The sequence below is a fragment of the Myxocyprinus asiaticus genome, chromosome 11 (assembly GCF_019703515.2).
Source record: "Myxocyprinus asiaticus isolate MX2 ecotype Aquarium Trade chromosome 11, UBuf_Myxa_2, whole genome shotgun sequence".
NCBI classification, from domain to species: domain Eukaryota; kingdom Metazoa; phylum Chordata; class Actinopteri; order Cypriniformes; family Catostomidae; genus Myxocyprinus; species Myxocyprinus asiaticus.
Genome location: NC_059354.1, coordinates 35106614 through 35129191, shown reverse-complemented (window position 1 = coordinate 35129191; position 22578 = coordinate 35106614). Strand labels below are relative to the sequence as shown.

The window sequence follows — 22578 nt, the reverse complement described above, 5'->3', positions numbered from 1 at the left end:
TACCCAGGCCCCCACTTCTAATCCACCTTGAAATATTTTCAAAACTTATGCTTTTCCAAATCCGAAAAGGCTTAATGAAGAATATAGCACACCTCACAGATGCTACAGTAGTGAGCAGGCTCATCCTTGGTCCTCCCATGCCAAACTAGCTCATTGCCAGCAGCTAGAAGAGCTTCTCTCAGCATCTGACACTGCTTTAGTGTCCTCAACAAACAGTACCTAAGATGCAACAGTGAAAGGACATGTTCAACATTTCCATTGATCTGATTGAGATTTCAGTCCAATTTAAAGCATGATCACAATCATAAATGTGGTGCAACAGACTCACTTGATCATCTCGAAGAGCTTGTGGTCTGATACTTTGATGTTCCTGGCCATGTTCCAAGAGAGGTGAATCATTGGAACAATGGATTTGACACTCTGGAGTTTGTTCCACTCGTAGCGCTCCAAAGCTAACTTGTACTGATGCACTGAAAACAGACACATAATGACAATGCTGCTTCTTAACAAACATATAAAATTGTAATTTGACTAATCAATAAATCACCTGAAATATCAAACAATAGTTTTGGGTGAGAAGCAGACAGAAATGTATTATCATTACTCAATGAAAATCGTTAGAGGTTACATAGAGGTTTGAAGCAACATTTAAATTTTTTAGTGAACTATTCCTTTAATGTCAGACTCTAATCTGACTATTAACATTTACTGCCTATGTAGAGCGTTGTGTGCCTATATTTTGGAACAGAACTGATGATTCAACAGCAGCAAAAAACAACTTGACATATTTACCAGTGAGTGGTCCTATATTCCAGGCAATGTTGTTGCACCAGCCAATGGCCTGAACCCAATGCACTGTGCCTGTATTGAGCCAGACAAGATCACCTGGTCGCTGGATAAAGCGATATACTGGAACACTGGCCTCATACAAATCCTCTAGATTTGGCCACCATGAGCCCATTAGGTAATTAATATTGTTCCTTTATAGAAAAGATAGTGAGGAACATGTCAGTCAGCACATATACAAGCCTAATATTTAGGTACGTACTCTTCAAAGCATGCTTATTTTCATATTGTGACATTTAAGCGATATTTCACTCAAAAATTTAAATTGTTATTCTTTACTCACCCTCATGCTATTCCAAACTGACAAGACTTTCTTCTGTGAAACACAAAAGGAAATGTTAGGCAGCCTCAGTCACTATTTACTTTCATCGTATGGAAAAAAAGATGCAATGAAAGTGAATGGTGACTGAGACTAACATTCTGTGTAACATCTCCTTTTTGTGTTCCACAGAAGTCAGTCAGTCATACAGGTTTGGAACAACATGAGGGTGAATCAATGAAAGAATTTTCATTTTAGCCTGAACTATCCCTTTAAACTGGAGGTGAAACCCAAATAAGAGAAGGTGCTATTTTAATAAAATTATTATTTTTTTTTTTTATGCTTACTTTTCACAGAAATCATTCATGACACCCCAGTATGGCTCAGGAACAACAAACCATTCACAATCTCCTGGGCCGATGTTAATGTTCACAGAGCAGAAGTTGTTATTTTCCTGATGACCTGAATTGGAAGACAACAGTGTTTAGAGTGTTTTCTTTAACTACCCCCTTTTTCATTCTCAACTTTGTTCTGTATTTAAGGAGTTCTGCCAGTGGGAGATTCATGTGCTTGCATACCAATAAACTGACCTGGTGTTCTGCTGCCTGGGACCTTCATATAGAGCTGGACTGTGTTCATGCCAAGAATGGTGTGGCCCACATGACTGAGCAGATTCCCTGCAGACACCACCCGTGCAAAGGCAGGCAGCTTACTCAACTCAGCCAGCTGCAGCTTCCACCTGCAAGGCCACAGGGCAGAGGGGTCAAATACAGTGACCTAACATGTCTTCCTGTTCCATCACAACACTGCTTCATCTGTGCTCTATGAGTCTGTTTTAATAGGGTCATTTAATTCCAACACAATCCTTCTTCAGACTTTTAATTTTCAAGGGTGCACATGATGCTCAATTTGCTGCATCTTGACAGCACTAAGCCACGACAATCCATGTGCTACATTGATTTTACTACTGCTTAAGGGTGCTGTTACCCATGATGTGTAGCAAAAATCCCTGCAACACATCACCTTGAGTGGCTTATTGTTTTATTTATTTATTTATATCTTTTTCTCCCAATTTGGAATGCCCAATTCCCACTACTTAGTAGGTCCTCGTGGTGGCGCAGTTACTCACCTCAATCCGGATGGCGGAGGACAAGTCTCAGTTGTCTCCGCTTCTGAGACAGTCAATCCATGCATCTTATCACGTGGCTCGTTGTGCATGACACCACGGAGACTCCTAGCATGTGGAGGCTCATGCTACTCTCCGCGATCTTACCACGAGAACCACTAATCGTGACCACGAGGAGGTTACCCCATGTGACTCTACCCTCCCTAGCAACCGGGCCAATTTGGTTGCTTAGGAGACCTGGCTGGAGTCACTCAGCACACCCTGGATTGCACTCACGACTCCAGGGGTGGCAGTCGGTGTCAATACTCGCTGAGCTACCCAGGCCCCTGGCTTATTGTTTTATAAATCAGCATCAATACTCAAATAAGTAAAATGAAGGGGTGAGTGGACTAAATTTTGAGCTTCATTCACTTCCATTCATATGCATGTAAATGGGAGTATGCAAACATATGCAAAGAAATTTCATATTTTAGCTCAAGTTTGGTCATCTCTGACCTGTAATTTCACAAAAATATTTTACCAGTTGAGAATCTAAACATTACAGACTGACCTCTTGGGCTGAATCTTAAACATTTTTTTTGTTTTTTTGTGTGCAAACAGATGTGTAAAATAGAATTTATTTATTTGAAGTTGAATATTGTTTTTAAATTAATTTATTTGGACCAAGGCCCTGGAGCATGAAATCATGTCATGTTGGTCCTATTTTAGCAGGGTCCAAAATAATTTTGTATGCTTAAAATATAGTGGGACCAACCTTTAATAATAATAATAATGTGAAGAATATGAAGAATTAATCACAATTAACAAATCTTTCACCTGTAGGCCTTTTTATATTTCCTTTTATGCATCATGTATTATGCGTTATTATAAGATTCAATAGATGCACGGCCACAGGTATGTGTAAATCAGCTATTTAACAACCAAATGTGGCTCCTTATTTAATATTTTATCATGCTTAATAAAAAAAGTTTTTGACAGTTTTCTGCATACAGACAGGTCAAGTTTCCAACTTTGTGTTTCATAAATATTCGATGGTGATGGTTTAAATAAAGAAATGCTTACACAAGGAATAAAACCAGTGAACACTTACTTTTTCTCATCTGACAAGTCAATGTTGGTCCCAAATTTAATGTGCTTAAAAGGACCTATCCTTCGACGCACCACACTGAAATACAAATGCAGGCTCCAGTTAAGACTATAGTACTTTCAAAAGTGTTTTAATCATTGACTTTATTTGCACTAGGACTTACTTTTCAGACGGAGCAAATTCTGTGTCTGAGTGGTCCTTCTGCCCTTTCTTTTCATTTTCCTCCTGTCGGATAGTAAATGTGAAACGTAACCATTAGAATCCAAAACACAACTGGTATTATTGAATCGCTTCTCAGTATGAACTGTGTGCACGGTCTTTCATCTTCTCCAAAAACAGCTGGCATGTTTTTTCGCCCAAAAGTTGCGAGGGAATGATGACTACTGACCCGCAGAGATTCCTGGAAAGAGGAGGCTTGGTACTGAGCATATCTGGCAATGGTTGTGTGTGACCGGCTGCTCTCACAGCGCCACATCTTCCTGCTGCCCGTCACATCCCAGTTCTCATCGGTGGGCTGAGATATTTGAGTCCTCACCTCCACCAGGTGCTCTGGGTTGGCCTCCACCAGAGTCTTGGTGGAGAACAGCCCTAGGTCTGAGATGGAGGGAAGAGAGGGAGCAAGAAAAGAAAGGTATAAAAACAAAATCATATGAATTAGAATTCTGAAGTTACTTTTTTCAATTTAGCTTTTTAAAGATGTTTTAAGTGATTTTTTAGAATACGAAGCATACAAATGTCACTACAATCAGGCAGTTATCACTGAAATGATGCCCTAAGAAAAATTGCATATCTGACCGGCCTTGCCTCTGACTCATAAGTGAATATCTTGTGAGTAATGGTTTTAAACTCATAAACACAGGCTGTATAAAGAACAAATGAACAAAACACTTTTCTAGTCTAGTGTAAGGAAATGGCCTGTTAATGCACTGCTGTTGTAGCAGAGCACAAATTTTGTCCAAATAACTTGACAGCCAATTATGACGACAATACCGACACTGATAAGCCACAAAAACACAATAACAGGTAAACAAAGTCTGTCAATTATTATTTATTTATTTTTAATCTCAAAATATACAGTCAGGTTTCAAGGGTCTCAAATGTAAAATTCAAATGTAAATTTTCCCTACTTCCAAACTTAGAGACCATCTCAAAGTAAAACAATATATTATACCACGTCATTTAAAAGCGCAGGTACATAAAAATTCAATTTAAGAAGAATCCTTCGACTGCTGTGCTTTTTTCTCTTTTGCAAAGATGCTCTCATGTAAATGACACTATTAGCATGCAGATGGTGCTGTTGTCATTTCTACCCAAGTCAACCTACAATATGTGCCAAAACCCACAGTATGGCAGCCACAGTTAAATGCTAGAAGTAATATCCCCTGATGTTAACAAAACCACAACATTTCAAACATTTAATCAAAAAGAGTGTGGTGCTAAATTTTTAAATAGCCAAATTAAGATAACACGCATCAAAGATCAATGTTCACCACACATGCAGTGCTTTGGCAAGCACTCAAATGAGCTGACAAACACACTCACCTAGCTTGAGTGCTCCAGCCAGGCCACGGATTACAGTAACAGGGTTGGCTGGGTTTGTGCAGAACTGGTGTAGTGGTGGAAAGAAGGCATCTCTCTTGTTCTCCAACTGCCAAGATTTAAAAAGTAAGTTTAAGTCTCTGAGAGAAAAGAATGGCTCGGAATAAAAACTGTGTAATAGAGCAAGCATACATTAAGGGCAAGGCTACTCTTAAAACTCTACCTCTTTTTAACATAGCAACAAAGTGCTTTCAATCAGCACAAAATGCATTATGCGCCTTGATCTGTAAAATGGAGGTAATTCTAGAAAGAGTTGCAGGAGTTGAATGACATCCAGTTACACTGTCACACATTGGTGATGTTTTACTTACGTAGATACTAGGGGTGGGGGGATTGAGCTTGTCCTTTGGCAGAGGAGGGAAGGGTGGAGAAGGTAACCGTGGAGGGGGACACTTGTCAAGTAAGATGCTGTTGTTGGACACACCATTCTTCCTAAAGTTTCTGCAAACCATACATTAAAAAAAAAATTAAAAAAAAATAAAAAAAAAAATCAGATGGCGGTCAACATTATTGGCTGTACTTTAACTCTTAAATGCACTAAGTAATATAAGTAGTAAAGGATAATGTAGTAAATTTCACAATATTAAACCCAACAGGGCTGCGTTTCCCAAAAGCATCATAATGGTCTCTACGATCAATTTAAAGCTTGCGATGCTTTTGGGAAATGCAGCCCAGGTTGATTAGGACCCTGATCCGAACCAAATAAATACATAACTACACACAAAAAATTTACTTGAGGCGAAAGAAACCACAGAGTGATACAGTGTAACAGTGCAGAAGATTGGCTGCAGTGGAAACTGGCCAATTATCGTACAGTTTAGCGGCAATTAGGCAATAAATAAATATCTGACCAGAACAACAAAATCAGAATCAAGTATTCCAGAACTGTGCAGTATTTTCTAATATTATAATTATGAAGAAAAAAAAACCAAGTTTAGATATTACTTTGATGAGAAAAGAACAGCATGTATGGTGGAATTAAATTCTTCAGATCAATTTAACTCTTGATATCAATATAACAAAATAACATGCTGTTTCTTTCTAGATGTAGATGGAGCTACAACTCCGAACACTAGAAAGTGAGGCACACACTGGCAAAGTCCTTTTCCAGCATCAAAATCAAACAGCAGGTCCAATCAAAATAAAAAGCTGAGACTATCGCGTGCGCATGAGAAACTGTGTACTGTTTCTGGTACAGTTGTCGGATTTCATTAGCATCATCAGTAAGGTACGGAGCTCCGCAATAACATGTGAATTTGCATTTGCACTTTGCTTATGCATTTTTTATTTGCAACATGGAGGAACAGCTTACAGACCTTTTAAGGTCCCGAGATGTTCCTCAAGATTCAATTGTGCGACTAAAAGAGGATAAGGTAAATTGCAATTCCAGAGTTATGACTGATCATTACTGATGATGCTAATGAAATCCGACAACTGTACCAAAAACTGTATCACGTGCATATTTGAAAGTTTTCTCATGCGCACGCCATAATCTCAGCTATTATATTTTTTCGCCAAGAATAATTTAGGGGCTCCGTACTTAACTGTATGTTTTGTTTTTATAAAGTCTCATGCTGCACCCAAATTGACTACTGCTACTACAAGTTACGCAAAACATTGGGTGCGTTTCAATCAGCTCCCTAGTTTAGTAGTCACTAACTTCAGGGAGTCGGCCATTTCTAGGGCTGTCTCAATTGCAAAAGTGCACTAATATAATTTGAAGACGAGCATAAGTGTAAAACTATGAAGTAAAAGCCTTAATTTCTCTTTAAAAGAGATGTTGTTTGTAATGTCTTTCATCCATAATGACCATGAAAGGGAAAGTTTTTAGAAGACTGTTAAAAATACATGTTTTATATTTTTATTTCTTTTGTCTTTTTCTTCCACAATAACACTATAAATGTTAATATCTACAGCGAAAATGAACAACAGTGTCATTTATACAGCAATGTTGTTGATTAACCACAGCTGAGCTTGAATGAGCGAGCTCGTAATCAAGTCGTAGCGGATTAAGTTGTAAGTGTCCCAATGTTCAATAGATGAACACCCTTGCCAGTGTCCAAATTCATGCTCACGATATACTGATTCATGACCTAGGGAGCTGATTGAGACGCCCACAGTTTTTTGTTTGGAAGAGGACTCTTGGCAACACGAGAAGGCTGCTTGACACTTTCTGGCACTTGGCTGCTGCCCTGTAGATGATGTATTCACTAAAAAAGGATGGAGAAAAAAGGAAAGAAAAAAAAAACAAAACAAAAAAAAGTGTACCAAAGTGTACCATCGGATCGCGACCCGCTGTCATCTTTTCATCTGCTGTTTACAGAGCCAAGGGCTGCTACAGAGACAGGTGTGATATTTCATGGCACCTAGTTCAATAAAATCTGACAGGTAATAAGGACATTTTCAGCATGTCATTGATAATTAAAAAACCCTTACAGTGGCCTGGGTAGCTCAGTGGTAAAATACGCTGGCTACCACCCCTGGAGTTCACTAGCTCGCTAGTTCGAATCCCAGGGCATGCTGAGTGACTCCAGCCAGGTCTCCTAAGCAACCAAATTGGTCCGGTTGCTAGGGAGGGTAGAGTCACATGGGGTAACCTCCTCGTGGTCACTATAATGTGGTTATAATGTGGTTCGTTCTCGGTGGGCGTGGTTGATCGTGGTTGCCGCGGTGGATGGTGTGAAGCCTCCACACGCGCTATGTCTCCGTGGCAACACGCTCAACAAGCCACATAAGAGGCACGTTGACGGTCTCAGACGCGGAGGCAACTGGGATTCGTCCTGCGCCACCCGGACTGAGGCGAATCACTACGCGACCACGAGGACTTAAAAGCACAAAAAAAAAAAAAAAAACACAGCACCTTTAACAGAAAGGTTCTGAGAATGCATGTGCAGGGACAATAAAATACAAAACAAAGTTTGAAGACCCTACTGACCACAGAATTAGAGGCTTTCTAAAATCATCATATCATAAGCTGCTAAAACATCAAGCAAGGATGGGAATTAAGAACCTGTTAAAAAAATAGTTTAAATACTGGAAACAATAGATTTACATGTTGTTCGGTTTTATTAATGGTTCTTGAATATCTGCATGTTTATGTGGACAGAACTTCACACTACTCCTGCACCACTATTCAGCAGCGACACTGCACCAGCTCTGAATTAACAGCACCAGGGGCAAAATAAATAATGTATTGGTTATATGGTTATGCACAAAAACTAATATATAGCGCAATCAGTGTAGTCCCATTCAAAAACCAACAGCCACTTTTCCACCATAGGGACAAACAGTTCTTGTTGTGGAACAGTACCGCTCCATAATGATCCTGGCTCGCTGGCACAGCAGCAGTTTCTTTCAACTGTTGAGCTGCAAAATCAGGATTAGAATGAACTGACTGAGCAAGTGACTAATTTGTAAGTTGCCATGTCACCAAAGGCGGTCCTATGTCCTGAGTTGTTAACTAACTATGCGGAGAAATCCGGGCTGGGAAGGGTTCGTAATAAAGCGCACTCAAGTGGAAATGCTACTGGAACCATTAATCACCATGCTCCAAACTGTTCGGCCAGATGGTGAAAAAGCACTTAACTCCAATTAGCCAGTTCTTCTAAATGAATGAACTTAAAAAGATGCATGAATACATCTCAATCTCCTCGTTTGTCAATAAATTAAGTTGAGTGGAATCGCAACTGGAAGCAGAACAGCGAAATTCTTTACAATTCCTATCCCAAGCATTGAGAGCTAGTTAAGTGAATGAATAACTTTAATCCATGGCATTAGTATTTTATCCACAAGACAGCAAATTAAGGTGCAGGAACTCAAGCAAGGTTTGCTATCAGTGGTTTTCAATACTTATCAACCTACCTGCATGCTTTGAGCACCTCACTGGAGCTGGGGTAGATGGAGACAGAGGACCACGGGATGAGCAAGGGAGGAGTCGGTTTATAGCAAACCAGGGATGATGCCACCTTCAAGGGGCTCTGAGAGTCCTCCAGACCTTTGCCGTTAAGTGTGGGGCTGTTAAGGCTGTTAAGGCTGTTAACACTGTTCTGAGCACTGTGATGGTCTGCCGATTTGGGGGAGGGGGTGGCCATGGACATGGCAGAACACGGAGAGGAGGCCACCGAGTTATCATGTGCCTTAAGCCCTGTGTGCAGACTTGGGCGAATGTTGTTAAACTTTGTGCCGGCAGCCGCCAACCTGCCGTCATTACAATTACTTTCATTGGCTTTTCCAATCAAAAAGGCAGAGAGCTGAGGATTGTCTGAATGAAGTACACCTGGTGAGCAGGGTTTTGCACCAGCACCATCTGCCTGGCCTTGCTGGACGTGATTAGGCAGTCCTTCTGCTGTGGTGATGCTGTTAGGCGTCCCCGCGGAATGCCTGTTTCCTGAAGGCTTGCTCTCTTTGGTGTGCACCATGCCTTGCTGTCCACCTGAGGTAGCAGAGTGAGGGGGGCCGGGGGAGGGGAGGTGATTGTGACTAGCCTCTTGTGCTAACGTGTCGCTGGCTGTGGTGGAACGTCCGACCTGATTTGGAACGCCAGTGCCGGCTGCCGGGGTAGGCTGGGAAGTCCCAGCGGAAGAGAAAGGCTGCTCACCATTTGGACCTGCTAAATGTGAACCTGGACTTTTCTGAAGCCCCTGCAATAAAAGATAAAGGAAGTGCTAAATTAAAGGAATATTCAGAGTGCAATACAAGTTGAGCTCAGTAGACAGCATTTGTGGCATAATGTTGATTACCACAAAAAATAATTTCGACTTGTCCCTCCTTTACTTTAAAAAAAGCAAAAATCGCGGTTACAGTGAGACACTTACAATGGAAGTGAATGTGGCCAATTTTTGGAGGGTTTAAAGGAAAAAATTGGAAGCTTATAATTTTATAAAAAGCACTTACATTAATTCAGTTAAAACTTATATTCGAGATGTAAAGTTGTTCAAATTGTAATTTTTACAGTAATTTTAGGGTTTGTTGACAATACACCATCATGGCAACGAAGTTGTAAAATTGGCTATAACTTTACACAGAAAAGGTTAGTATGTGATTTTATCACACTAAAATATTGTTTACATACATACTGTTCATGTCTTGTGGCTATCCTTTTTAAACAGTGAGTATTTTAATGTTAAAGAATTGGCCCCCATTCACTTCCGTTGTAAGTGCCTCACTGTCACCCAGATATTTGCTGTTTTTAAAGAAAAGGATGGGCAAGTCTAAATAAATTTTTGTGGTAATCAACATTATGCCACAAATGCTGACGACTGAGCTTTACTTATATTGAACCCAGAATATTCCTTTAAGTATTGCAATTGTTATTTCTGAATCCTAACTTGAGACTTTCAAATATGTTTGATATAACCAGCAAACATGAATACTACTCTTCTGCAATAGTCCACTGTCAAAAATGCTATTGATATACTACAAACTGCATGAAAACTGCTATATTGGTCATTTTCTAAAGTCCGAGCCGTGGCCCAGTGGTTTAGTGCAGAGGTGTCAAACGCAATTTCAGCACAATTTGTGCTCTCAAAAGGCTGATTGAAAATTTGGCAGCAGGACCTGATTTGGTAGCACCCATGCAATTACCAATAATACTGCATATTTTGTGCATTGAAATTCACATTTGACATCAAGCACTAATTTTGAGTTTAGGATGCAGATTTAAGTAATGACAATAACAGTAACAACTGTGAAAAAATTACCACCTAATTTAAATAGGGCTAAATTGAAATATTCTGACAAAACGACTAAGTTGGGTCTCCTTTACAGATTCCTTTCATCAGGCTCCTACTTATTAAAGTGATGTTTGTAGAGAAAAGCCTTCCAATTTATGTCATGGCACAAATTTGGTGTATTCTCCTTTTTTCTTTGTCAGTGCTGTTTAGAATGTCTGGGATGTTTAATATGATTTTAAACTAGTTTAATCAGAGACATTTGGAGTTTTGCAATACAGAATTCTGTGCCACATTTAAACGTCTTTCCCAATCTGTGCCATGCTTCTCACGAGCGCTGTCACGAGCACTATCAATTGAATCGTGCTGATAATTGGTCTGGGTAGCACAGTCTCATTCCGCATTTGGAGCAAGCAAAAATGCTCTCCAAAAAGTACGGTTTGAATGACAGGGGGAGGCTTATTAAAAATGACGAGAAAATCGCTTACGGTTTAGTCACTTATGTTATTATCACCTGACATTCTACGTTTTTGAAATTATCTCACAGGCCACATGAAATGAGGTGGCGGGCTGAATTTGGCCCGCAGGCCTTGAGCGTTCCACCTGTGGTATAGTAAATGCACTTGCACATGTTGAGCCCATGGTGACCATGCAGGAGATACAGATTCGATATGGCATGAAATGTCTCGATTCCCCCTGCTATTGCCATAATTAAAACGTCTCTATAAATTAAAGGGTGCTACTTCAACTACAGCTACTTTAACAAATAAATAAAAATTCTTAACACACCCAGGCATCATCAGCATACTGAAAATTTAAGTAACATGCACAATATGTTTTGCTTACTTTACTTCTTTCAAAGGAGGAACAAGTGGCATGCCTGCCTCAATTGAAGTACAAACGACCTTTTCCTCAACCTTAACTTTAAACACTTGTTTGAATGGCACCAGCTTCTGGCTCACCTGAGTGGAGTTGACACATTGGCTTTTCCACGGTTCACCATCCATGCTGCTGCTGGTGGGGGTTGTGCAGTTATGAGGTAGTGCGTTTTGCCGCAAGTAAGGCACGTTTCCGTTGCTCCCAGATCCAGGGAGGTGATTATTGCCCACAGAGACAGCATCTGTGTTACCTAGGGTTCTAGCCGTGCAGCAGGGGGCAGGGCTCGCAGGGACAGGTCTGTTGGATATTGGCTGAGCAGCACATCGGGAGAGGGCAGAGGGTGTGCGGGAAAGAGCGATGTGTGTGTGGTGAGGGGAGGATGTAGAATTTGAGTTCACAGGCAGTGAGGGGTCCGCTACAGGACCGTTGGACACATTGGGCCAAACTTGGCCCATAGCATTCAGCCTCATCTGTTGAGAAAGAGAGAAAGGGTATAAAGAAAATCACCTTCAATAATGTGGTATAATGTTGTTTACCACAAAAATTAATTTCAACTCATCCCACCTTTTCTTTATAAAAAAAAAAAAAAAAAAAAAAAAAGTTACAGTGAGACACTTTAATCGAAGTGCATGTGGCCAATTTTTGGAGGGTTTAAAAGGCAGAAATGTGAAGCCTATAATTTGATAAAAACACATTAATTCTTCTGTACAAACTCATATTATTTGAGCTTTAAAGTTATTTAAATTGTCATTCTTAGTCATTTTAGGGTTTATTGACATTACATCATGGCAACAAAGTTGTAAAATTGGCTATAACTTTACACAGAAAAGGTTATTAAGTGATTTTATCACACTAAAATCATGTTAACACGCATATTGTTTGTCTTATGGCTATCCTTTTGAAACAGTGAGTATTTTAACATTAAAAAATTGGTCCATATTCACTTCCATTGTAAGTGCCTCACGGTCACCTCGATTTTTGCTTTTTTAAAGGTGAAGTGTGTAATTTCTGCGCGACTAGTGGCACCAAACGGAATTACAAAAATAAAGTATGTTTTCAAACAAATTTGGCAACACCTATTAGACTCATCATGCCCTTTCGCACTTTCTAATTCCCTACGAAAAAATAGGCAATACTAAAAAAAGGTGATAAACATTTAACGTCAAAATTAACAAGACCAGAAAGCATTGCAGTGGAATCTGGTCATCCGATAACATCGACGGATTGAAAGGCAGATGGGTGTGCAGGATCGAGCACTTGAGGTAGGATGTTTCTGGTAACTAGTAAGCATAACGACAGCGCCGTTTCTGACCATTTTGGTGCCCTAGGTGAGATCACTGTTGTTGACCTGGGGAGACGGCGGTGTATTAACGACTTGTGCGGCAATCTCGTTACTGCCGCTCCCGTTTGCTAGATCGATCGCATCATTGGTGGTGTGTGTGTCCTCCACCTTGTAAATGTGACGCCAGTGTTCACTCTTGTTTTACTCGGTTCTCCGTCTCTGTATCTTTTAGCAAGTCTTCGAATTTCGGCTTTAACATCCATAGATGAAGCTAAATTTCTGTCTTCTGTACACTTCTGCCATGGTTGTTCATATTCTCCCAGCCAAACAGCTAGTTCAAGTAGCCACGCCCAAACTCACGCTATAGGCTGAGCTAGAAAGGGATGGGTGGAGCTGAGCGGGCAGCTCAAAATATAAACCTCAATGTTTTGATAGTGCCGGGGAGGCTCAGTGTTTATACATTTTGGGTGAGGTAAACCCACGAATGCTTTACTTATAGTTGTCAATAAACAATAAACTGGGAAATTATTTTGACAAAAAAAGTTTCACACTTCACCTTTAAAGAAAAGGAGGGACGAGTCAAAATAAATTTATGTAGTAATCAATATTATGTAACAAATGCTGTCGATTGACCTTAACTTTTATTGAACCCAGAATGCTCTTTTAATATGAAAGCTTTTTTGCGGACTGGGGAGTGGACTTTGTTACTGAACCCGAGACAACCTGTAGGAGTCCTCACATGATCAGGAAGTAAAATTAAAGCATAATGACATCACTTCCACAAAAACACCCACACAGGTGATACATTCCTGAGGGAGTGTGCAATGTAAGCAGGATTGCAAATGCATTGCTCGCAATGCACATCTTCTGAATTATGGCATGCGATGCACAGAAGTGCAAGTGTTGTTCACCGTGGGGCAAATAATGGCATAAAATGAATAAAAACCACACAAATTTAGTGACCCACATTGTGTTCTCTATCACATGCACATTTGTGATGATGCAAGTTGATGACGGAAAAGCACCGGGGTTCGATAGGATCATGAGTGAGTCTGAAACAAGACAAATGCAAACAGGCCAAGTCTGAAAACCACCTAAGTGAAGTGAACCACACATAAGACATTTTATTGGATTTTGCATGTTTGCCAATGTTTTAATCACAATCCATTTAGGATATTTGGATGTGCTGTGATGTATTAAATCGTGATATGTATCGTAATGCATTTTTGCGATAATTGCGATCACATTGTAGCACGCTACTATTTTATCATATGCTACTATCCAGTGCCACTATACGAGTTCCATACTTGCTGATTCTGTTGGATTAGACTGAGCTGCTTTTCCAATTGTTTCAGCATCTGCAACTGAACTGGCTTCATAATGGCCCTGTTGGTCCGTAACTGATCGAGGAGCTGTATACACAAGCACAGAGAGGGACGAGTAAACCAAACAATATGAATAGCTTTCTCTGCATTATAAATATATAATGCTGGATTTTGAAACAGACTTCCCGACTCAATTCCGATTGACAAGCTCTTGATTTGAGTCCGATTTAGATTCGATTCAACATCGATTCATTAAGATATTTTTAAGTTATAATGTCCCTTTTGCTTACATATGAAATTATTTTCCAGCTAATGCTGTTAATTATACAGGGGACCTTCTAACTAGGTGCATTATGAAAATATAATTTTTCTAATTATATTTTATTAGTTTTTCATAATTTTGGTCACATTGTGGCTTTTTAAAAATGAACAAATCCATGTATCCAAAGTAATTTTTTGTTACTTGTTTATTGTTTAATTGGATAATTTGTACTATTTACAAGTACTTACATTGATTTGTTGAACGTGCTAAAACTGGTACAGTCTCTTTAACAAAACTGGCATTTCTGTAAAGTGTCTGTAAATAAGCGCATGTTAACATGAGACTATGCAGCTTTATCTCATCTGTTGTATGCATGATTAGAATTAAATGTTTAATTGTTGTTTCTGATCAACAACTGACTGTAGAGAAAAAGGGTATTAAAAGAGGCATTATTCAATGATAAATGGGTCACGTGGATCTCGTCTTTGGACACACTTTACGTGGAACAACCTTTACTCTCAACACGCTCTGAAAAGATCTCGCTGCTGAACACTTCACGACTAAACTACACAATTACTGGTGAGTAAAATGTAAACATTTATTAGCCAGTTGCCAAATACTGTAAATACATTTTAGCCACAAAGCATGAAATTTGGTTGTAAATTGAGTGATTTCCTCTTATTGTAGGAGAGGGTTGCGCATAGAGTAAAAGATCGATCTTGGGATTAAAGAATCGATATAGATATAGTCCAAATGAAGATCACAATGCATTGAAAAATCTATATTTTTACTCACCCCTACATAATTTATATTCAGTAGTTTTTAGTCATACTGTACATAAGAAGGCCAATAAAGGGCAATTAAAATCTGAATCTACCAACCTGAAGCTTCTGGGGGGTTAAACTCCAATTGGTGATTTGATGATGATTTGGATCATTTGCCCAGGAATCTGGTGAATTCTGTTTGCGTGTCCAGAGAGAGGAGAAACATGTAAATAACCAGGAAGCTTCTATGACAGTTATAGATAATAGTAATATTAATAAACTACAAACTAAAATGTTATCCCTCTGTACCCTGGCAGGACTAGCGGTCCTCTTCTTTTTGGCCGGGCTGGACTGGTTGTCTGTCTGGCCAGAGAGAACATGAGGAAGAGGCTGGCCTGGGATTTGGGACTGGGCTTCATTGCTCTGATGAGCTTTGCAGGTTTGCTGTAGGTAAAAGATACAGAATTGCAGCTAGGACAGCTGTCTACCCACACAGTGGTGATTGCACAAAACAAGCTAACCCAATGAGTAAAATGTACATTATCTTTGTATACTCAACTCAATACAGTTAACATACAGCATACTGTTCCTCTGTAAAAGTGTTTTGCACCACTGATTAACAATGACACATTGTTACCAATATTTCATTGTCAAACTGTTCCCCAAGAAAATAAGATTGTTGACCTGGAGAATAGATCATTTCCAACAATTCTCACTCTCATTTCAAATCAACAATATGACCAATATGCTGAAACAATGGATGATGTGTGCTGATGAGTGCTATGGTATAATGAACTAGAAGAAATAACTTAAAACCTCAACAGTTTAAGATTATTCTCCAGAAACAATGTTAAGTACAACATTGTTCTGCATGACTGGAAATTAAGGACCTTTTAGTGGTACTTAATCACACTGATAGTAGGGCCTTAGCACACACAGATACATTGATGTTTCATTAAAGTCTCATGAAAACAAGATTGTCCCAGCTACCACTAATAATTTTTATACAGTTAAAGTCAGAAGTTTACATACACTTGGGTTGATGTCATTAAAACTCATTTTTTAACCACTCCACAGATTTTATATTAGCAAACTATAGTTTTGGCAAGTCGTTTAGGACATCAACTTTATACATGACACAAGTAATTTTTCCAACAATTGTTTACAGACAGTTTCACTTTTAATTGACTATAATCACAATTCCAGTGGGTCAGAAGTTTACATACACTAAGTTAACTGTACCTTTAAGCAGCTTGGAAACTTCCAGAAAATTATGTCAAGCCTTTAGACAATTAGCTTCTGATAGGAGGTGTACTGAATTGGAGGTGTACCTGTCGATTTATTTTAAGGCCTACCTTCAAACTCAGTGCCTCTTTGCTTGACATTATGGGAAAATCAAAAGAAATCAACAAGGTTCATCCTGGGGAGCAATTTCCAAACACCTGAAGGTACCACGTTCATCTGTACAAACAATAGTACATAAGTATAAACACCATGGGACCATGCAGCCATTATACCACTCAGGAAGGAGACGCATTCCGTCTCCTAGAGATGAACGTAGTTTGGTGCGAAAAGTGCAAATCAATCCCAGAACAATATTAAAGGACCTTGTGAAAATACTGGAGGAAACAGGTAGACAAGTATCTATATCCACAGTAAAACAAGTCCTATATCAACATAACCTTAAAGGCTGCTCAGCCAGGAAGAAGCCACTGCTCCAAAACCACCATAAAAAAGCTAGACTACAGTTTGCAAGTGCACATGGGGACAAAGATCTTACATTTTGGAGAAATGTCCTCTGGTCTAATGAAACAAAAATGTAACTGTTTGGCCATAATGACCATCATAACATTTGGAGGAAAAAGGGTGAGGCTTGCAAGCCGAAGAACACCATCCCCACCATGAAGCATGGGGGTGGCAGCATCATGTTGTGGGGGTGCTTTACTGCAGGAGGGTCTGGTGCACTTCAAAGAATAGATGGCATCATGAGGAAGGAAAATTATGTGGAAATATTGAAGCAACATCAAGACATCAGCCAGGAAGTTAAAGCTCGGTCGCAAATGGGTCTTCCAAATAGACAATGACCCCAAGCATACCTCCAAAGTTGTGGCAAAATGGCTTACGTACAACAAAGTCAAGCTATTGGAGTGGCCATTGCAAAGCCCTGACCTCAATCTGATAGAAAATTTGTGGGCAGAAATGAAAAAGCATGTGCTAGCAAGGAGGCCTACAAACCTGACTCAGTTACACCAGTTCTGTCTGGAGGAATGGGACAAAATTCCCGCAACTTATTTTAAGAAGCTTATGGAAGGCTACTCAAAACATTTGACCAAAGTTAAACAATTTAAAGGCAATGCTACCAAATACTAACAAAGTGTAAGTAAACTTCTGACCCACTGGGAAAGTGATGAAAGTAAAGCATTATTCTATTATTCTGACATTTCACATTCTTAAAATAGTGATCCTAACTGACCTAAGACAGGGAATGTTTTCTAAGATTGAATGTCAGGAATTGTGAAAAAATTAGCTTAAATATATTTGGCTAAGGTGTATGTACGCTTCTGACTAAGTCTAAACCATCAGGTCTGCTTTGTGTAGATAGGGTAAGGCAAAGTGCACACAAGACTGAAGGTCGGTGCCCTGCTCACATTTAAACACAAAGTCTTTGACAACAAGGTGCGTCAATTACAATATCACCTCCACTGTACTTACGATCCTGGAATACATTCTCACACAAACTTACGTAAAATGCAACGAGTGAATTTATTATTGACAAATAAAACAACATGGTGGGGCCTGTGGTCTTTTTTATTCTGATTGCACAGAACAGGAAAAAGACAAAAGAGGTGAAAAATATCAATAAGGCAGTAATTGGGAAGACGTGTGACATTTTTTTCAGTTCCCACTTCCCAATGCATCGCACTTCTCTTGTGCTCTTTCGCTCTCTCTCTCTATTTATTGACTGTTGGTCATTGCTAAACTCTCGCTCGTAGGGACATTGAGAACACCTGACAACTGGTCAGCCAGATTTCGAACAATTTCGATTTCTCTTCAAACTAATTTGAAATCTCTCATAGCTAGGGATGCAAATTTTGGCCAATTCTTTTAACCAAGTAACCGCTGGTACTAACCGGTATTTAATCGGTTAACTGATAAGCCATAAATCAAAAAAGTGGCCAAACAGGCATGACAAAGGTCTATAATGACTGAAACAAAACAGTCTCACATGACAGATGTGCACACAGGTATTTAGCAATAGTTATTACAGCAACATTTGAATCAACAACTGTATTTATTCCTTCTTATATTTCGCAACAAAAATTTTTGAATAGATCGCTTGCACGCCAAATTACCCTACGAGGTGATAATGTTTGGCAGCTTAACAATGGAAAAATAAAAACAGCCAACCTACCCACAATTTGTGCTGCTGGGCAATCCTAATCATTTTTCTTAGAAGAAACAACGTATATACACATGGGCAGCGGTCAGTACAGTATGCAGCCGGTTGACGGCAAGCCCAGGCACTTAAGTCCAGCCATGCATCGCACTCCCGTCTCCCATGCAACATAAGAGAAATGCAGGTTGTGGGGCTATAAACATATGCTCTTAGATGTCTAGGCTTGCACATGTTTGTTTTTTATATGGCGCCGCATTGTATTCATGCTACTGCTAAACTAAAGTCCTATTTTACAGTTTGCATCGGAACATGTCATGGACAAAACTTTCCCACTGCACATGCCCTGTCATTCAGACCAAGTGGAAGCTAGTGGTTTGTGTGCTAACAGCACCCTAGTTTGTACATAAAATGCCCTACATGTTAAACCCATCAAATTACCTCTCTGTTGTTCCTTTAACTTCTCAGTTCATTTTTAGTCAGTTAACCATCTACATCCATACTCGTAACATATGCAACCAGTCGCAGAGTGTCTTACAAGTGTGCACACTAGAAGGACGTTGGTGATGGTTTTATGCTGGAAGTTGGCTAAGAGCCAGGGCTTTTTGACGCAGACTAGTCGCCAGCATCAAAAAGTGACGAGCTTCAGTCTTGTAGTTAGTGTTTGTCTTAAGTCAAGTGTCTGCTGGCTTGTCTATCTGAGCTGTTCTCACCTGTTGTGTCGTGTTGAGCGCTCCCTGTCTGGAGGTGAGCTCTGCTGGAATTGGAAGGCTCCACGCCTCCTCAATACTAGGGAGCATTTTACTTTTACTTGGTAAACTACCTTGCTGAAGATTACACAACTGAGCCTAGAAAAAGATTGTGTAGAAAACATGTTCAATGTCGGATTCCGCTAAGGATGAGTCAATGCAATGGTGGTATGCATCAAATCACAGATGAAAATGACAGTCATATAATTCTCAGTACTAACATACAGTACGTCAAACATGAGACGTGATTAAACTCAGGAGGAAGCTCTGGCCAAAAAAAACAATCAATCTTCCCAAAAGAAAACGTAATGACAACACATTCAGATGAAATGTAGACTTCCTTTCCTAATAATGAGGATGTTCTCTCTACCTGGAGGCATTTAATGCGAGCTGTAAGAGCTGGGATGTTGCTGCAGGACTTGCTGCATGTGGCATTGATGTAGCACTTGATGGCATCCTGCGGCTGGTTGCAGGATTCGTAGAGCGTGCCTAGGTCCATCCAGGCGGCTGCATGGCTGTGGTCCAGCTGCACTGCACAGATATATGCTTGCAGTGCATCCATCGGTTGGTTCTGCTGCTGATACAACACACTGGGGACACGAGTGCAACAAAGAGGAGTCAAAAAGGGAGTGACTTGGATCAGCAGAGGGACAAGGGCCTGTTTCAGCTTCCCTATCACTAGTACCTAACTTCCCTATACATAATAAAAAATTAAGCAAAAAATCCTAACTCCTTTAAATTTATCCAAGTTTTTTTGTTACCAGGCACGACCACCAACAGCATTGTACTGTACATCAAGACATTTGGCCGGTTTCTACTTTTGACACAGAGTCTCAAAATGAAACACCATTGGAACAAATCACCACTCCACTTAAATGTATGACCCTGTGTACACCTGGTATTAAGATGTGTTTTGGGTGATCCGATGATAGACATTTGCCAATATTCAATAATAAGGTATACCATGATAATTAACATGCACAATATTGTTATCGTATGTCAAAATAGTGAAAATTTCTAGATAACCTACTAACCACATTGTTTAGATTTTTCTGAATGCGCTGTAGCATTTCCATCAATAAATCAACATTCCCAACACTCTAACTCTTACAGTAATAGGAAACTCTAAAATTCATGTTTCATTTTCAATTAAACTTTTCCCTCAAAATGTTACCATTGTTATTACTTGTTTGTTTTCAATGAAAAACTATAATAAATTAAATAAATGCAAAACAGAAGCATTGGACTCAGACTTTTGAAAGCCACCATGTCTCTTTGAAATTTGCAACGTTATTTCCTTGTGATCTTTTAATTAAAAAAATACAAAACAAGTAACTAAATCTTGTAATTAAGAACAACAAAAGTTTATTTATCTTTCAACCTGTTTTGTAATTCAATACAATACAGTGACAATACCATACACCATGATAAATGCTTCAGCAATTATCGTGAAATGAAAATTTGATACCATCACATCCCTATCCAATCACAACTGGTCAGTGTTAAAAACAGGTGTAAACGGGGTACAAAATGTTTTGTGATCGGATTTAAAAAACATACTGTAGTCAAAAACTCTTGTGACCACATCACATTTAAGGTGTAAACACTAATCCGTACCAGACGGCATTGAAGCGCCACCATTCACCTGTCTATCATCCGCTGCGCTAGAACAAGAATTTAAACCTCGTCGGTTAAGAGCGGCTTTAAATGGAAATAACCGTCAGATCTAAAAATTTTATGAAGCGAATAAATATACAAGCACGAGAACTTCACTGATCTTCATATCTGTCTAATATCAACATGTAGCGACACAGAAGAGAAGCACACACATCTTAAGCTCTGGTTGATACAGGTACTTCACAAAAACAATAATTCTGCTTAAAAGGTTGCATTTGCGCTTAGATTAAATTACAATTGCATCTGGGTGAAACAGTGTGCTGGCTTTATTCACTCTTTCTTTGTCTGTAATTTTATTATCATGCAGTAACACACAGACATAGTGATTGATGTTGTCTTGAAATCAGAGACCCTCTTCTGGAAATCTGAACACAGGTGGTCACAGGAGACGCATTCAAGTGACCAGGAGTAAACAGCAATGCGTCTCGCCTGACCACATGTGATCACCGGAGACACACTTAATACCAGGTGTAAACTGGGTCATACATTTGTGTGGAGTGGGAATTTGTACCAATGGATTTTTATGGTGAGAAGGAACGGCCAAATGTCTTGACACAACACTGTTGGTGGTCGTGGCTGGTAACAACAAAAACTCAACTTAGTTTTAAGGAGTTGGAATTTTTTGCTTAACACCAGGTGTAAAAGGGGTCTACAGTAAACATCAAAAATGGATGAAGGGAGATTGGAAAATACTGCACAAAGATGATGATCAATAAGATTAAAATAATTCCTTGACACTGAAAACTTGCAACTAAGGAACTAGCAATGGGCAGGAATACCTGTGTACTTGATGTGACTTCATTATTTTTCTTTTTTTAATTTAACTGAAAAATGGATACTGATCAAAGTCTAGTAAAAAAAAAAAAAACTTCCAGTTGGATTGGTTGGTTAGGTGTCAGCAACTTGTATCAGCACTGTACAGTCACCGCATTAAACACTGTTACAGAGATAATAAGAAGCTGTACACATAGGACACATTCTTATGTTAAAAAACACAAAAAGTGCGTAAACAGAGCTCAACTAAATGGGCAAACAGGCTTTGCTTAGTTCACCTACAAGTGATGACGAAGTGCAGTGACGTTTATGTTCTGCCAATGTGTTCATTTGGTGATATTTGTCCTGTTCGCTACAAATGAGTAGAGAGAGGTTGGAGTTTTTCAAAATGGAAGGGACCGTTACAAGTTTAATAAAGCAAATATGCAACAACGCTAAAAGCGGCGGTCCACGGAGAGAAAAACCTGTATTATTGGCTTTACTTGTGGCTGGAACAGTATGTTAAACACCGTGACATCACCCTAAATGAACCAATTTTAAAACGATGCCATGCTTAAGTATAAACGCCAGCTTCGTTTGCCGAGGGTGTGTTTGTTCACCCAAGAGAAAAAAAGTTTGGCTTCTTCCAAAGTATAAACCAGAATTGAGACTAATCTAGTGACTAAATATAATGAGGTCTGTGACAACATCCATGCTCTACCACAGTTCTTCCTGCCTTATCACCCTCTAGAAGCAAGACATTATTCCCAATCTTTTTTGCTTGCTAGGGTGGTGATTAAAGAGAGACTGCAGCTCTGAAATGCTGGAGAATGCTGCAGTGTCATTTTAAGTCTAGACTCAAGAGCATTTCTGTCTCTCCACTGAGAGAAAGACAAAGTTTAAGACA

General features: G+C 39.5%; 1 protein-coding gene across 12 annotated transcripts in view; it reads right to left on the bottom strand.

Annotated features, from left to right (window-relative positions):
* Nucleotides 1-22578, bottom strand: part of LOC127447679 (lysine-specific demethylase 6A-like) — an 84841-nt gene that overhangs the window by 5443 nt on the left and 56820 nt on the right. For 7 of the 12 annotated variants that reach the window (XM_051709654.1, XM_051709652.1, XM_051709647.1 and 4 more), the window contains 17 exons: nt 19612-19831; nt 19206-19340; nt 15408-15542; nt 15216-15293; nt 14055-14159; nt 11549-11935; nt 8779-9557; nt 5229-5358; nt 4861-4966; nt 3707-3912; nt 3482-3543; nt 3322-3396; nt 1696-1844; nt 1453-1567; nt 793-980; nt 329-470; nt 93-219 (listed from right to left, as the gene is read on the bottom strand). In XM_051709654.1, coding sequence (XP_051565614.1) covers nt 93-219; nt 329-470; nt 793-980; nt 1453-1567; nt 1696-1844; nt 3322-3396; nt 3482-3543; nt 3707-3912; nt 4861-4966; nt 5229-5358; nt 8779-9557; nt 11549-11935; nt 14055-14159; nt 15216-15293; nt 15408-15542; nt 19206-19340; nt 19612-19831 — 3139 coding nt within the window. Of the gene's footprint in view, nt 1-92; nt 220-328; nt 471-792; nt 981-1116; nt 1163-1452; nt 1568-1695; nt 1845-3321; nt 3397-3481; nt 3544-3706; nt 3913-4860; nt 4967-5228; nt 5359-8778; nt 9558-11548; nt 11936-14054; nt 14160-15215; nt 15294-15407; nt 15543-19205; nt 19341-19611; nt 19832-22578 lie in introns of those variants that run through there. The other 5 variants (XM_051709649.1, XM_051709651.1, XM_051709650.1 and 2 more) reach the window with 3 other exon arrangements.